The following is a 17,514-nucleotide window of genomic DNA, read 5'->3' as shown; positions in this document are numbered from 1 at the left end:
TGAAGAATTAGGAATGAAAGAATGGAATCGGAGTCTGAATCTAGACCGGCAAACGCCCATCTACAGATATCTCGGCGTATCCCTTTAAGTTTTGATCTATTCTCAACTATCCTTAATCAGTGGTTGTATTCACACATTTAATGTGTCAAATCCTCTGAGAAATTACTTGAAATGCAAGAATACCATAGTCAATTTTGCATGGACAGAATTTGTGTATAAGCGTCAGCCAAGTATTTTATTTTGAACAGTCTACATTTGGGGGAACGTCAATTCATCCAACTCAGCTCTGCACTGGTGTCGTGTCAGTGACCATGTAATTTTTATCCCCTGAACAAACATACACTCTTCCATGTTACTCCTTCTTGCCCGGAAATTATCCACAGCCGTGAAAGCATCTGTGAGCTTAGTAACAGTCTTCCAATGCAGTCACATTTAATAAACCGTTTATTTGGGATTATAATTATATTCATAAACAATGTTGCCTGAGCTGCCCAAACCATATCCTCCCCCACCTCCGGGCCAAACCAAATTCAGTGCTCTCACTATTAAAAAGCGGGGAATTCCTATCCTCTCTATTACCCCCCTACACACACACACACACACACACACACACACACACACACACCCACACCCACACACCCTAATCAGACTTCACACGGGGCCCCTCCCTGGACCGTATGAGTCAACCATGGTGTCTCTGCCAGCCCCTGAGTGGTCGGCTGTCCCTTAATATGCTGATGCTGTCATGCCACGCCGTGCCACAACGCCAACGCCAGCAGAGGCACCAAAGTGCACCATGGGTAGGAATGAAATGAGTATAAAGTAAAATGTTCTATTGTGTTTTTAGCCTGTCTTGCTATTGCATTACACTACTTTATACTGTAGAACGCAACTTTACGAAGAAAGTGACAAGGTGCATTTGTTATTGGGAAGGAAACTCACAGCCCTCTCATTATGATATGTAACAAAGTGTCTGACTGCGGTGATAAGACTGCTCAGATGTGGAGTCTTGAAAGGCTGAACAAAGCTTTTTTCTTGTATGCTATATGTTACAATGAGTAAACACACACACACACAAACAGTCCCTCCATTGTAAATGTAATGAACTCATATTTAAGGATCTGGAGGTTGTTTGTGTCTTCTCTTGGGGCATAGAAACCGGGTGCCAGTCACCACTGACCACAGAGGGGCTGTCCAGGGACTGAAGTCACTTACTGCAGCCACACTTCTGCTTGTATGCTTTTACAACTGAGGCTCCCAACGGGCTACAGTGTCGACCAGAAAATAATTGAGAGTTGGCTGTATTAAAGACCCAAAATTCAGATGGGCTTAAATCATTAGTTCCTGGGAAAACATGTGGAAAAAATGTATCAGTTTCATTCAGCTTATTAGTGACAATGTGTTCTATTTTAATTGTTAGAATAATTTTTAACATTTTCTGCGCAACAAAATTACAATGGAGGTTTGTTAGTATATGAAAAGTTTGGGTTGATGGGTTTTAGAATGTCCATATGGATTAATTTAAACAGCAGGGCCGACCAGTGGACTATGAAGAGAATGGGGAATCTTTCAATGTGTTGCTTCCAGGCTATACTGCCCTCTAGTTGGGGAATACAAACATTGGGAGTATTTTCAACGAACACAGCAGAGGTGTTCAAATATAACTCCCCTTTGTCATCACAGCTGTGACATTTAATGTTTTTTCAAATGATCAAATATAACCACTAGCCTATAGCAAAACATGACTGTGGAGTCTGTGTGGATGATGGCTGGTTTAAGCAGCCTCACCTGGCCAGAGTCAGACTGATTTGACTCTGGGGCTGGGTGAGGCTGCACACCTGTTGCATGTTGAGCAATCAATGTGCACATCTTAAGCCAGCCATCACCACCCACAATCAGGGAGACCGCCAAAGGCAACTGTCTGCGGCTAGCAGCCCGTGGGACTAGCCCGCAGCAGCCACACCTCTGCCTGCCAGCACAGCTGCCAAAGAAGAAGGAAAATTAAGATAGGGATGTGACAAGTCCTGCTTTCAGCCCTCCGAGGAGCTACCACTGCTGTCCAGCTGGAACTGACCCAAGCCCTTCCATACAGCCCTGCCACCCTTCATGTCCGCTGACACCGCTGAGCAGTTAAGGCAACAGCTCAAGACTCTGGTCTCCAGGATGGAGGGGGAGGGTGTGTTGGCAGTTAACCATGGGGAGGTCTGGGGACCATGGGTTTGGGAATTTATGGTTTGGTTACCCTGATCAGAGTCCAGTCAATGTATTTATTTTTATGGATTTGGGGGGGGGGGGTTTCGGCTGGGGATTCTCCCCAGCCTCAATTTGGTGTTTGGGTGGGGGGTTATATTTGGCATGGGTAATGGTGATGACTGGTTTAGGCTGTGTTTTACATAAACTGTTGGTCCTATGACACAATATAGGGACTTTCAAATGAACCCAAATCTAATGTCACATGAAGCAACTATTTCAGTGAATTCAGAAAAAAAAACATCCAGAGTACCCTCATCACAAGCTGAACATATTTATTCATAGACTGGTAAAATAAAGTACATTTCTATAAAAATGTAGAAAATTGTACACAAAATATAACACTTGTTTTTTTGTGTAATATAGTTACGCTACTATTATAACTCTTTATTGCTTAACATGTTATTCTTTTGCCAGCAAAAAAGTCTGATTGGGGGATGGCAGGTATCAAAAACACACACAGAAAATAGGCAACATCTATGAAGTTCATTAAGAAAAAAAAGTACTTTTATACAAATATGTGATACATTCTAAAATAAAAACCAGCACTAACTATTAATGTCCATGCCCTTATTGCTGATGTTAGTGTTTTGTTAACATTCGACTAGCCCTGCACCTTTTTCTGAAAAAACATAAAAACTGTTGGTTTGAATTGTCTTTGGTAAATTGTGTTTTCTCGCAAACACAAGATCTTTAAACCAAATGTTAATTCTTATTAATACTTCGTAATATTGTCAAACATCACTTCCATGCAGCCACTGGTTGTTCCAGGCCGTCTTTAATCACGTAAAAAACAGTACTATAGTACCATTTTATTGTAACTAAAAGTGAGTTTTGCATGAATCATCAATGAATATATATATATATATATATATATATATATATATATATATATATATATATATTTGTACACAGTGCTGTAGTCAGTGCAATACCACAGTAATCCGTCTAGCCAGCATCATGAATGCCTATCAAAATATCTTTATATTTCTTGAATGGTGAGTGCAACAGTAATGCACCTCTTGTGCCCCAGAACGTGGTAACTATATGGGTGTTGGACCCTTAACACATCTACAACAGCAGAATGTGGTCATTATTTCAAATTTAAGTCCCAAGGCAAAGTCAATATGGATTGAATGGCCTGAAACCATCGGAGGAGATTCATACACACATTTGAGGGTTGTTCTTGTCGTTGCTATCCCCAACACACAAAGCATAGATAGAGATGGGCCAAAACTGTATTTCTGTTTTAAAAAAACGACACATCACTTATAAAATAAACAGCTGCTTTAGGAATATTTACAGTACAACACAATAATGAAACCTCCTGTGATATTGTAGCTGTGTTCAATGTCTATGTGCATGTTTGTGTATGTGCATGTGTATCTACATACGGGTGTCAAGTTTCATATGTGCGCGTGCACAATGTTTAAATACTGATATTACGCAAGACTTGTTCCCTGTCAATGGAAAATCAATAGCAAAACAGATGAATAACTGAAAGGACTGGAGAATTTCTAGGCTCTTGCAGCCAAAAGGGTTATTTCTTCTCTTTTCAATCTGTTCTTTTAAACAGCCTGCTCTGTTGACCTGCATCTTGTGAGAGAGTACAGCAAATTGTCTACATTGTCACATACAAAGCATATATGAAATCATATAAAACATATTTACATATAAACATTCTTCTCTACTTTTAGCCACACTCCTATGCAGCTGGAATTCCGGTTTGGCAAATGTACATTAATCAACTTTATATCAGGCATGTGGTTCCCTATCTTACGAAAGGCAAAGCGGTGTACCAAGGTAATGAGAAAACACAACATATAGGAAAGGACTACGAGGCACATTTGGTTTAACGTTTTGGGCAAAGTTTCTAATTTCAGACGAAACATTTTGAAAAGTCAGGCTCACCACAAGACCCAGGCTCCTTGGAACATATTATTACTATTTTCATGTGGAGGTCATCATTTCAAACTCATCAGGTTTTACTTCCCGACCCATCGCAACAATAAACCACAAGTCTGAGCTGGATTAGACCCATGGTCCAGATTAGAAGACCTTTGGGAGTAAAACAGCCCAGAAATATCTGGAAATACTTCCTGTAAAAAACTATCTCTCACTCATACATTCTCCAAATACCTATAGCCCAGCTTTGTCTCTAACTCTTCATAAGCAGCACAATGTGTAACTTTATAGTCGCAGTCTTCAGGGTCTGGATTTGACTGCCCTTTTCGTAAGACACTCAAAGACAGGGGACAACCAAAAAAAAAACATCCCTTTCTCCATTTGATCTGTCTGTCTCTGATTACTGGCCAAGGCATCTGTGTGAATCAAGTCTCTGGACTTCCACTTCTCCTTCCTAAGACAGCGTGTTTAAGTATTTGTTCTCGCCGGCCAGCGACGTCAGCATGGACGTCATGTCGCCCACGGCCATGTTGGACAGTCCCGAGCCCGGCGCCAGAGTCACAGAGGTCTGCGGGGTGGTGAGGCGCGACGAGGCCTGGGACGAAGAGCCGGGGAGGTCCTGGAGAGCGTTGAGCGAACCGAAGGACTCGGCGTCGTCGATGATGGAGGCAAAGTCTATGTGGGCGTTGTCCAGGTCCAGGTTCTCCAAGGCGTTGGAGATGGGGCCCGACTCGGGGTAGGGCGCCAGGGCGGCGGACTTGCTGCTCAGCATGTTGTGCTGCTGATTCATGAAAGGCCCGCTCTGGGGGTCCATGTGCTTCTCCATGTCCATGTGGATGTCCCCCCCCGAGTAGTAGATGTTGTTGTTGTTGTTCGAGGGCGAGAACATCTCGCTCTGCGGGTGGTGCGGGTGCTGGACGGGCGGCAGTCGCACGGTGCGTCGGGGGCTGGAGGTGGAGTGGACGGGGCTGAGCTGCGGCGGGCTGCCCATGTAGCTTCCGGCAGCCGACTGCTGGGTGAGGCTGTTCTGGCGGCTGAGGGGCTTGCGTCCCTGCGGGGGTCGGGGGACCACCATCTCCTGGCCGTAGCACGAGCCCTGGAGCCCCGACAGCTGCTGCTGCTGCTCTTTAGGCTGCACCGAGCCGGGACCCCTGCCGTGGGCCGGGGGGCTCATCAGGAGGTTCTGGTTGGGGTAAGAAGGATAGGGCTGACTGGAATACAGGTTCTGGTTCTGTTGCTGGGGACTGTGCTGCAGCACGGCGGTCTGACCCCCCATGTCCATGGAGTCGGAAAGCGGCGGGGCTTTGACGGCACCCTGCTGCTGCTGTTCCTGCTGCTGCTCCCACATCAGCGCCTGCTGGGACTGCACGTAGTTCCTCACCATCATCTCCTTCACCTGCATCATGGGAGTCTGGGACCGGCGCCCGTCGGGCAGCACCACAGTGCCACCGCCGCAGCCCATGTTCAGGCCTCCTCCGCTGGGGAAAGGGGTCTGCCCGGCCTGCCCTTGCGGATCCCCCTGGCTGTTGAAGTCACAGCTGGGGTTGTTGGCGGTCCTCATCATGACCTGGCCTGCCTGCGCAGTGTAGCCTTGAGCCTGCTGGGCCAGAGAGCGCTGCTGCTGCTGCTGCTGTTGCTGCTGCAGCTTAGCGTTGCGACAGGCGTCTCCGATGCCCATCCCCGGGTGGAACTGCTGCTCGGGTTTGATGACCAGTTTGTGGGTTCCGTCGGGGCTGCTGTACAGGGCCTGCTGCTGGGTCTGCATGCTTGCGTCGGCGTACTGCATCCTTGCCCCCTGGTTCTGGAGAACGTGAGAGGAGACCGGGATCTGGTTGTGGTTCTCCCCCCAGGGCCCCGTCATGGCCCTGGCCTCGCCGCCCTGGCTCAAGCCGGGGTAATGGGGCCCCGACGGACTCAGCTGGCAGGTGCTCATGCTGTACTCAGCCTGCTGGAGGAGATTATTAGACATGCCTTCTGGATGGATCGGTCCCGCCTGACCCATTCGAACCGCACTGCCCCTGGGGCCCGCGTCGCCCTGTTGGTTCTGATAGTGCCCTTGCATGTAGCCTGGGTCCGGGCAACCCAGGGCATCATGGCTGGGAGATAGCTGGTTGGCTGCTCCACACCCACCGCCCAAGGCGTGGTGCTGCTGCTGCTGCTGCTGCTGCGGGTACCCCATGAAACCCCTTTCTCCGGGGGCCATCATCATGGAGTGGCTCCTGGAGTCTGCGGAGCTGTGGCTGGGCTCCATGGCCATGGCCTCCATCATGACGTTCTCGGTGATGCTGGGCGGCCGCGGCGAGTACATGTGGCGCGCCACGTTGGCGTCGGAGCCGCAGTGCTGCAGCGCGTTCCTCCGGCCCATCATGGCCACGTTGTTGAGGCTGCTGAAGCGCTGCGCCTTGGACAGGGTCTGCGGGTCGCCCACCGAGCGCACCGGGTCGCTGGCCCTCCGGAGGGCGTTGCCGGGGGCCTGGTGCGGGTAGATGACCCCCGTGCCGTACTCGGTGTTGGCGCTGTGCCTGCGCGGGCCCCCCCCCTGGAGGAACGGGGGCAGCGGCTGGGCCTGGTAGTCGGACAGGAAGCCGCCCCGCCGCGCGGGGCCGCCGGGGGGCTCCATGTTGGGCAGCGGCGTCGGGGGCGGGCCGCCGGTGGCGGCGGCGTACTTGGCCTTGAGGCTGTACTGCTGGGCGGGGGTGAGGGTGGGCAGGCCGGGCAGACCCCCCTGACAGGAGACGCCCCTGCGACTCATCTCCGGGGAGAGCGGGTCGCTTCCCGCCACCTGCTCCGGCGCCACCAGGTGACACCCGCCGCCGCCGCCGCCGCCGGCTCCGCCGCCCAGCTGGGACACCTCGCTGGAGCGGCGGCTGGACAGGTAGGGGGACACCATGGAGGAGCGGCGGCTCACTGTGTAGGCGGAGCTCAGGCTGCTGGTGCCGCTGCCCCGCCGGTCGTTGGCCGAGCAGTTCATGGCGCCGCCCCCGCCCGCCATGTCGTGATTGGACAGCTCCATAACGCGGCGGTTGGAGAGGAGCGGAGACGGCGCGCACATCCCGATCATCTCCCCCGAGCCTAGAAGGAGGAGGAGGAGGAGGAGGAGGAGGAGACGTGATGGTGAGCACTGAGACCACGCCCCCAAAACGACTCCAACCAATAGGACGGGATCTAGGGCTGAACGACTTTGGGGAAATAATTGAATTGCGATTATTTCGACCAATATTGCGATTTAGTATGCGATTTTTCTTTTTAAAGGTCCTTTAAATGTTCTGTATTATTCACTAAACAAACGATAAATCCTTCTATAGTATGACCAACACAACATTGGAAGCAGTCAACATATGAACTGCTCTTTCCTTTAGGCCAGGCCCATGTGTTGAGATTAATTGATGCACGAATTGATGTTAGAATTATCTAACTATTGAATTGTTAAAGAAAAATGAACCGTTCAGCCCTAATTGGTTCCACGACAATTGAACACCAAAACACAGAACGCCGTCTCACCAGGCAGAGCGGGCAGCTTGCTCCCGGCACAGCGGCCCGGAGGAGTGGGCCGGCGTATCTGCTTCAGCTTGTCAATCTTCAGGTTCTCCAGCCTCTTCAGAGCCTGGGCTGACATCCCGATGGTGCATGCAGCGTTCCCCGCCTCCCCTCCTCCTCCTCCTCCTCCTCCCGCCACACCGTCCTCCAGGGCTGTGAGGTCCTCCAGGCTCCCCGCCGCGTTCAGGTTCATCTCCACCCCGCTGTCGTTGTTGTTGGCGCTCCCCAGTGGCGAGCGCTCGCTACTGCAGGACGACTGACCGCCAGGGCTGGGCTGGGATTTCTGAGAAGCAAATAAATGAAATTCCACTTGAATTGGAGAATGTTTTTGTTCATTTGTCCTAAAATAACTCAACTAAAATGTATGTAGAAAACAACAAATAATAAATAAATAAAGGAATTGCTGAATTGCTTACCAAAGAAGATTCGGGGGCTAAAAGTTTACAGTCTTCCCGGCGCGTCTCCTCCTTCTCCAGCAGCAGTTCAGAGTTGGGGCCACCGGGGGTCAGCGCTGAGCCAGGGGCCCGGGGCCCGGTGTCTCCTCTGTGCTTCTTGGTGATGTGGGCTTCAGGGCCGTGGACCGTCTTCACGTGTTTCCGTAGAGAGCTAGGGTCCGTGTAACGCTTGGTGCAGCCCGGGATCTTACACACGTACGGTTTCTACGGGATAAACATTTGGTTGGTGGAAGTTTGGTCGATACACAAAGGTGAAAACAACCAAAACCAGTCAAACACGAATCAATATGAGTAGCCAGTGTTTTCATTCGGATCATCTATTTAGGAAGAAGGAAAAGTGATCTTTTTTTTATCCTTTTAGTTCAAAGGGATTATTAACATCTTCTGTGATCGACATGTAATCGGGTACAATCCCCGATATTGTTCACGTGGACGTCCGGGTGCCTGTACCTCGTTGGAGTGCGTGCGGTTCTGGTGCTTGGCGCGGTCCGAGGCGTTGGAGAAGGCCTTGTTGCAGCCCTCGTGTTCACACACGTAGGGCTTCTCCCCCGTGTGGGAGCGCAGGTGGGTCTTTAGGTTCTCCAGACGAGAGTAGGCCTTGTTACATCCCTCGAACTAACACACACACACACACGCACGCACACGCGCACGCACACGAACACACACACACACACACACACACACATTCAAGAGAAAGATAAATATTAATCAGATATTGAATTTGAATACAAAGGATTTATTATTCAATTTTAATATTTAAAAAATATTTATTTATTATTAAAAGCAGTTTAGAATACATCTATTAGAAATAAAATTTCCTTCAGAAATCAACCTTATTTTTATTAGACAATGATGCTGTTCATTTAAATGCACATTGAAGCTTAAATGAATAAATGATCATATTCTTCACAGGACGAGAAACAAAGAGGGTCTATAGTAGCACTCTTTGACTTTAAAACACACACTGATAGTATCGGCACCAGGCCTTGTTTACAGGTCACGCGGAGCTGCCTACTTTAGCCTCTTCTGTACGTCTCTCTATAGTCATTATCAATACATCAGATATAAGAGATGAACACGCACAGCCTGTCCATGAACCATCTTCATTAAAAAGTGCTGTTGACAGAAAATGCATTTGACAGACACAATTCATAATTCCCTTCACTGGCCTGCGTGAAATAGAGACAAAACATCGGAAGTAGGGCAGAGCAGATGACAAGTTGTTGTTTACTTTTAAACATGATGGAATAGTTGCAGGAAAAATAGTTAGAAAGAGGGAGAGAGAGGGAGAGAGAGAGAGAGAGAGAGAGAGAGAGGGAGAGAGAGAGGGAAGGCAGAATTATTATTATTGCTTGAGGAACGTCAAGCAAGATTAAGAGGAGGATGCGTCAACTCCTACACCAGACACGAGCCCAGAAGGGCCTACGCGCACACACACACACACACACACACACACACACACACACACACACACACACATGCACGCACACGCACACACGCACACAAGATAGTAAGAGAGAGAGAGAGAGAGAGGGTGATAGAGAGACACTCACAGTGCACTTGTGGGGCTTCTCCCCGGTGTGCCGGCGCATGTGGACCACCAGCATGTACTGGGCCTTGAACGGCCTCTGCTCCCGCGAGCACTCCTGCCAGTGGCACACAAACTCCTTCTTCTCCCCGTGGATGTGCTCGTTGTTTATGTGCTGTGGATCACAAACACACACACACACACACACACACACACACACACAAACACACACACACACACACACATTTATTGATCACAGAACCGTAGTTACAAATGAAATGATGAGTTTGATTGAACTGCCTCTAATCTTCTCATTCAGATGTGTTCTCTCTCTCGTCTCATCAGTATGTCCGTATGTCTGTGTCTAAATGGAATCACAAGTGGTTCATCAGTGTCAATCATCAGTGGTTTAGTGTGGTGCGGTATGTTATGGTGTGTTGTGGTGTGGTGTGGTATGGTGTGATATAGTGTGGTTTGGTATGGTGTGATATAGTGTGGTTTGGTATGGTGTGATATAGTGTGGTTTGGTATGGTGTGATATAGTGTGGTTTGGTATGGTGTGATATAGTGTGGTTTGGTATGGTGTGATATAGTGTGGTTTGGTATGGTGTGATATAGTGTGGTTTGGTATGGTGTGATATAGTGTGGTTTGGTATGGTGTGATATAGTGTGGTATGGTGTGTTGTGGTGTGGTGTGGTATGATGTGATATAGTGTGGTTTGGTATGGTGTGGTATAGTGTAGTATGGTATGGTATGGTGTGATAGTGTGGTTTGGTATGGTGTGATATGGTGTGGTGTGGTTTTCTATCTTACATGGACTAGCTGGTCCTGCGTGTCAAACTCCTTGTTGCAGCTCTCCCAGTGACAGTTGGTCTCATAGATGGCCTCTGGTTCTTGCTTGCCGTCGTCCTTGTCCAGATCATCCCGGCCGTCCAGGAGACCCATGAGGGGGTCCTGCACACAGACACACACACACACACACACATATCACAGCATGAGCACGAGACACACACACACACACACACACATATTGACACTCCAGTGGAAACAAAACAGAGGTGGCATGGAAATAGCAGTACATGCACAAATGTTTTTTTAGAATCAATGGAAAACCTGGTGTATTTTCCGACTGCTCTGCTGTACCTGTGTGCCAGTGGAGGACGGACTGGCCATGTCTCCTTCTGATCTCTCTTCCAGGCTCTTGACGTTGATGCAATCCATCACACTGCTCAGCCCGGGCTCTGTCTTCAGCTGCAGGGGCAGCAGAAACACAAACCACTGAGTTAGCAGCCCTCCGGGCAGCAGCTACCCGCTGCATTGTACTAACAAGATTCTTTTTCTTTTGGTTGTTGTATCCTTGTTTTGTGTCCCACATCGCTTCAACGCATTTGTAGATCTCTTCCTATCACTGTAATAGTAACTTGAAAGTTTAACCGTCCTTTATGTTTAGATTTCTGCTGTTGCCTTGTTGATGAGACTTGGTTAAATAAAATAACAAAACACTTTTGGATAAAGCGATGATGAGTGTGTTACTGTGTGTGTGTGTGTGTGTGTGTGAGATTACGGGCCGTACATGTCCGTGCTTGGGCTGGGCGTGGAGCCGAGGGTTGTGGGGGGGCAGGCGGGGCGTGTGGCAGGGCCCTGGGGTGTGCCCGCCCATCGGGGTCCTGACTCCTCCTCCGTACATGGAGCCCTGCACTCTGGACTGGTAGCTCATGGAGCCAGAGTAACCCAGGGACGGGCTGGGGGACGGAGAGAGGTTGGACGGACACATGGTAGAGATGGAGAGAGAGAGAGAGAGAGAGGGAGAGAGAGAGAGAGAGAGAGAGGTAGAGAGAGAGAGGGAGAGAGAGAGGGAGAGAGAGAGGGAGAGAGAGAGAGAGAGAGAGAGAGAGAGAGAGAGACAGACAGGGGAAAGAGATTAGATAGAGGTTAGCCAGAACGCTTGTCAGTCTGAGAGCTTTCTGTCCAAAGCTGCTAGTAACAATTTCATCATGCAAGAGCATATTTTTAACCCATTCAAGGCATTCTGAGTTCATATTTACATCTTACTCTATGTTTTAAAACGTTTATACCGGGGTTCACCGGATCACATTTCAGCTAAAAGATCTCGTCATAGGGGTTGGGTTTCCCCCCCAAAACGACCGGGCAGAGTGCGCAGCGTCTGACCTCATGCCCCCCACTGACAGGTGGCCGTAGGAGCTGGCCCCGCTGGGGTTGCAGCGGGCGTTGACGAAGGCCACCAGGGAGTTGGGCGAGGTGCGGATCACCGTCTGCAGGTCCACGCTGGCGTCCGACAGCGGGGAGATGGACAGCGCCCGCTTCTTGCTCAGCTTCAGGATGGAGCGCGGCGTGGAGAAGCGGGAGGCTGCGGGGGGGGGGGGGGGGGGCCACCAGGGGAAGAACAACGAGGAGGAGTGTTGCTTTATCGGTGTTGATCGTAGGAGTCGTTCGCTCATCAGATGTAGTGTTAGGGCTCAGTGATCACTCGGAGCGATCGATCGCGTGTCACTGGTTTTGTTTTCTTACGGCGCACTGGTACATAAATGTAACAGACACATGTGTGACGCACGTGTTTTGAGCGACACCAGTGTTTTTCAGATTATTGTTGCCTGTGTGAAAGGGCTCTATAACGAAATACAGAAGAAAGTCGACGAATACAGAAGAAAGAAAATATCAAGACGAAGCTGGGACTAAAGTCACGTCGGTTCACAGTCGCTCGCAGATCGAGCAGGGAAGGTCCGCTAAGTCACTGGGCAACGTGTTTACACAGGAGGAGGCTGGCTGGTTTACCGTCCCCCGTGCCCATCTGATCAGAGGCCGGCTGGCCATGGGAAAAGCCATGGTTAGAGGACATCATGTTCTGGCTACAGTAGGGGGAGCCGCCGCCACCTGTTGGAACACCAAGGACAGCCATAAGAGCACAGCCGGCCAAACAATAAGGCGAATAGAGACAGAACAGACAGAACAGAAAAATACATACATACATACAGACAGACACACACACAGACAGACAGACAGACAGCTGGCCTGCTCCAAAACCCACCACTTATTCACACATATAAACCCACTGTGCACTGATCCATACTTATGACAATTATGTTCGGAAGCGGCATGTGGTTTGTTGTGTCTGATCAACGATGCGCCACAGTGCCGACCGTTATTGACGATGATCTGTGATTGATTGATGAGAGGTGAGGACATCCTGGTGGTCTCATTTTGACGGGCCATCACACAGAAGACACAGTTCTGTTGCCACTTGCAGACACAATATATATGAATTATGTATAGATAACGAGGGCTGCACTAGCTCAGGTGGTACAGTGGGTTGACGTGTAACAGGAAGGTTGCTAGTTTGATCCCCGGCTCCTCCAAGATGATTGCTATGTAAAAAGAGAAAGTACCTGAGCTTTGCTACTCTTCCCTTTCATGCACAAAAAAAATCGAATTCTCCAGTAGGTGTAGGTGATTGAATAAGCAATCAGCAATGAACCTCTGCCGCACCAATGGCGTGACTCGTTCTTGTGGAGGAACGTGGGCCCTCTTGACAGCAGCCAATCAAATCCCAGGTAGGCGACGAACACTCACCCTCATTGGGCATCATGCCCCGGTGGTTCATCATGCTGTGTGGAGGTGGAGGCGGGCCCATTGGAGGCCTCATGTACTGGTTCATGCAGGAGCCGTGGGCCTGTGACCCTGGGCCGGCGCCCGGGGTCATGCTGGGCTGCTGGGTCATGGGGTTGTACATGGCTCGGCAGTCCTGGGACGGGCCGTTGTGGAGCAGGCCGCGCTGCGATGACACTTCGCTGTACGAAGAGCAGCCGGACGGCACCAGGCTGGGGACCAGACGATGGATCGCACACGTTTAGAGGAGACAGGAGACATGACTCAAGACTCGCGTGTTCAGAGTTCACCTGGACTCTGCATGGCCTCCCCCCTTATCCCATTTACATTTTACATTTCCATTTAGGGCATTTATCAGACTCTTTTATCCAAAGCGACTTACAATAAGTACATTTGTCATAAGAAGTGAAACAATATATCGCCGTCGGTACAGTAAAGATGTTCATAGAACCAAGTGCAAGTACTGACAATAGCCAGGCTAACCCCATTCCCCGTACACAGCAGTGATGGCTAGCTACTGCAGATGCTACACAACTAAGTATGTGCTACACAACATGCATACACAACACAATTAAGTACATGCTACACAATTAAGTACAATGAATGAATACAACCTGCATTAAGTGCGTTCATCAAGTGCCAGGACGTACAACAAACAATAGTGCAACAGACAAATAAGGCACTGAATGGCTATGTAGAGTCTAGGTGAACTCTGAACAGGTGGGTTTTGAGTCGTTTGCGGAAGCTGGTGAGCGACTCTGCGGTCCTGAAATCAGCAGGGAGCTCGATCCACCACTGTGGTCCCAAGATAGAGAAGAGTTTAGCCGATCGACCTTTGGTTGCTCTTAGTGATGGTGATTATCCCCCATCGCCCCTTCTCCTCCCTTACCCTCCTCAAAGCATCCCTCTTACGCACTTATTGTATGTTGAACGACTGGGCACTTAAAAATAGTACTTAGCATTGTGTAGAATCATATTCTAGCTCGCTTGTTGTATACAGGGAATGGGTTAACCTACCTATTAATAATATCTATATATATATTATATCTTTATGGTACAGACAGCAATATATTGTTTCTATTTCTTCTGACAAATGTCCTTATTGTAAGTCGCTTTGGATAAAAGTGTCTGCTAAATGCCGTAAATGTCGATGTAAATGAAAATGATCTGTTTCATTGTGACGGTCTTAACGGACGGTGACAGCTGAATAGGGGATTGATTTTAAGGGTTAAAGTGTGAGTAGATGAAAATAAAATAAAAAGGACTTGGAAAAAAGTGGAGCCCTGTTGCAGAGGAACCTACACCGAATGAATACAAAAATGCAACAGTTGATGTGATGTTTCACTCTGACCACTAGATGGCACATCACTCATGAGCTGAGGCACAACGGTTCCTCTGTGTTCTTCTACCAAACTTGGAGAGAGCGAAGCTGCTCTGAAACTTCCCAGGCAGGCTTCCTATGAATTTCTATCTGTCCTCTACTCATCACTCCCAGCCCCTTTTTCTCCAAAATCCATTTTACTTTCCCTCTCTTTTCTCCCCCTCCTTTACCAATTTTCTTTCTCTCTTCTACACACCAGGATTCATTCATCTGACCACCTTCTAAGTCTTCTTTTCAGGGCTCTAATTCTTTCAACACAACGTGTATTCCACACAGAAGCTTAATCTGTCCACTCTAATCCACTACGCCGGTATCCCCCGCCTCACCCTGTCTATACCTCCCTCCACTGCCCCCTCTCTCTCTCTCCCTCTCTCTTTCTCCTTCTCCCTCGCTGTTGCTTTCTCTCTTTCTCTGTCCCGTGATTCATGTCCACAAATCTGCCCCACCGTCCACCGTTTCTATCTCTCTCTTCCATGTTAGCCCCCTCCCATTCTCTCGTCGCTCGTCTTTCTCTCCTGCCCACCCACCTTTTTCCTCTTCCCATCGCTCTCTCTCTCTCTCTCTCGCTCTCGCTCTCTCTCTCTCTCTCTCTCTCTCTCTCTGTCACACACACACACACACACACACACACACACACACACACACACACACTCTCTGTGTCTCTCTATCTGCCTCTCTTTCTCTCACCGGGTAACCTGAGCCCGCGCGGGGCAGTCATGCAGAGCACAGCGGGGCCTGGTCAGCCTGTAATTAGCAGCTGTCAGAGAGAGAGAGGGAGAGCGAGCGAGGGGCCGAGTCCACCCGCAACCTGGGTGGCATTAGCCCAGGGTGAGGGGGAGGGAGGGAGGGAGGGAGGGAGGGGGAGTGGGGAGAGTTAAAAAAAAAAAAAAAAAAGGGGAGGAGTAAAGGGCCTGAGCTGGGGCTATCTATCTCCACAACAATTGCTCTGGGACCTGGGCTCTTTCACCCAGGGGGATATCAGGAAGGGGGGGGTTAAAAAGGTAGCTTTAGTTTGAGAAACCTCCAAAATTGGTAAGTTTATCTCTTGCAAATTGCCACCGTGATTGGTGCCCTTTCTGGATGCGTTTTCCTCTCTGTATTATAACATAGGCCTACTGGAATGGATTGGAGTGAAGGAGAGAGGCAGTGGAAGGGTTCTAATATTTGAACACTTAGTCTTGGTGGATTCATCCAATATTATCCGATATTATTATTTCGGTATATATGTGTTTTAGTGAAGTAGCAGCATTGGAAGTAGTACAAGTAGTAGGGTTATTAGTATGAGTAACAGTAGTAGCATCTGTAGTAGTAGTAGTGGTAGTGGTACTATTAAGTACTACAACAAATAGTACTAGAACTAGTGGTTGCTGTGAGATAAGCAGTTGTATTACTTGTGGTAGCAGTAAGAGCAGCAGAGGTATTATTACTTGTGGTAGCAGCGAGAGTAGCAGTATTATTACTGGTGGTAGCAGCGAGAGTAGCAGTATTATTACTAGTGATAGCAGCGAGAGTAGCAGTAGTTTTACTGGTGGCAGCAGCGAGAGTAGCAGTAGTTTTACTGGTGGTAGCAGTGAGAGTAGCAGTATTATTACTAGTGGTAGCAGCGAGAGTAGCAGTATTATTACTAGTGGTAGCAGTGAGAGTAGCAGTAGTTTTACTGGTGGTAGCAGCGGGAGTAGCAGTAGTTTTACTGGTGGTAGCAGTGAGAGCAGCAGTAGTTTTACTGGTGGCAGCAGCGAGAGCAGCAGTACGACCAGCAGTAGTAGCGGTAGACTAAGCAGCAGACGGCGGTGGCGTACCCTCTGGGGGGCTGGCTGGACGGGGACTCATAGTGATACAGCCCCTGGTGTGGCTGCATGTCCACGGGCATCGGAGCTCCGAGATCCACGGCCGGCCGCCTGCTCCCTTAGACCCTGCGGGGACAGAACCAGATGTATACAAGGTTAGGGTTTTTATACAAATGAAACAAAATCCCAAATCCAAACATACGTCTCCCACACTCGACTAAATAAAATGGTGAAAAAGGGGGAGGTATATTCGTCTTAGGTTTCGGCTCCATCATGCCACACAGAAACATTGTCGTCCAGTGGAAACTAAAGCAAGCCACACCGCACGGCGAAACCCTATTCAAACAAACCCAAAAAAACGGACCTAAGCCAATGTGCTCCTTGTGTCTAGGCAATATCGAGGCCGGGACAACAACAACAATTGTGGTTCAGGGCTAAAGAAGGGCTGGATGTGACGTTAGCAAGCGGCACAAACCTGACCAAGATAAATAATCGAAAAACAAAGTCTGTCCTTCCCCCCCCCCCCACAATGTATTTTAACCCTTGCAGACTTTGTTTCAGAAGACATCGGTGAGGCCCGGAAGCAGTAAACGCAAACGTTATCCGTGTAATAGAGAGTGACTGGTGAGTGACACAGAGAGAGAAAGTTAAAGAGGCGTTTGGGGGCGGGGGGTGGGGGGGCTGCTAATATGCGCTCTGCCCCCGAACGGCCCTGCAAAGTCCAGCACCCCTGACAGGTGGGCGCAGGGAAACTGCAGGGAGACTGCAGGGAAACTCAATTACAGGTGTGTTGAGAGGTTGACTGTGATTTAAAGTCTCTCTCTGTCCTCCTCCTCCGCCGATGGGCGGGAACGTTGGGGATGAGAAAGACAACAGTTCTCTATATTAAAGGAATGGCGGCGGCCAGACAAACAGAGGAGAAACCGGAGAAGCCAAGTACATGCGCAACCAAATGTGTTTGGTTCAGCGTCCAAGAGAATCCAAACAAGATCAACAAGAGAGTGCGGGTTACCTAGCTTTGTCTTGTGGGGTGGGCTCGACGTGTT

General features: G+C 49.2%; 1 protein-coding gene across 1 annotated transcript; it reads right to left on the bottom strand.

The window, feature by feature from the left end:
- Positions 1-4,609: 4,609 nt before the first annotated feature.
- On the bottom strand, positions 4,610-16,551 carry gli1 (GLI family zinc finger 1; the record flags this gene model as incomplete). The annotated part of the gene is made up of 12 exons (XM_084464449.1): positions 4,610-7,227; positions 7,657-7,975; positions 8,109-8,351; positions 8,598-8,762; positions 9,701-9,850; positions 10,490-10,630; positions 10,820-10,927; positions 11,250-11,418; positions 11,846-12,044; positions 12,470-12,568; positions 13,265-13,512; positions 16,481-16,551. 12 exons carry the CDS (start codon positions 16,549-16,551, stop codon positions 4,610-4,612), a joined length of 4,530 nt encoding a protein of 1,509 aa, XP_084320575.1.
- Between the last annotated feature and the right edge of the window lie 963 nt (positions 16,552-17,514).

The sequence above is a fragment of the Micromesistius poutassou genome, assembly GCF_964030765.1.
Source record: "Micromesistius poutassou genome assembly, chromosome: 2".
Taxonomy (NCBI): Eukaryota; Metazoa; Chordata; class Actinopteri; order Gadiformes; family Gadidae; genus Micromesistius; species Micromesistius poutassou.
Note: the sequence above shows the minus strand (reverse complement) of the source record. Positions and strands in the feature narration are given on the sequence as shown.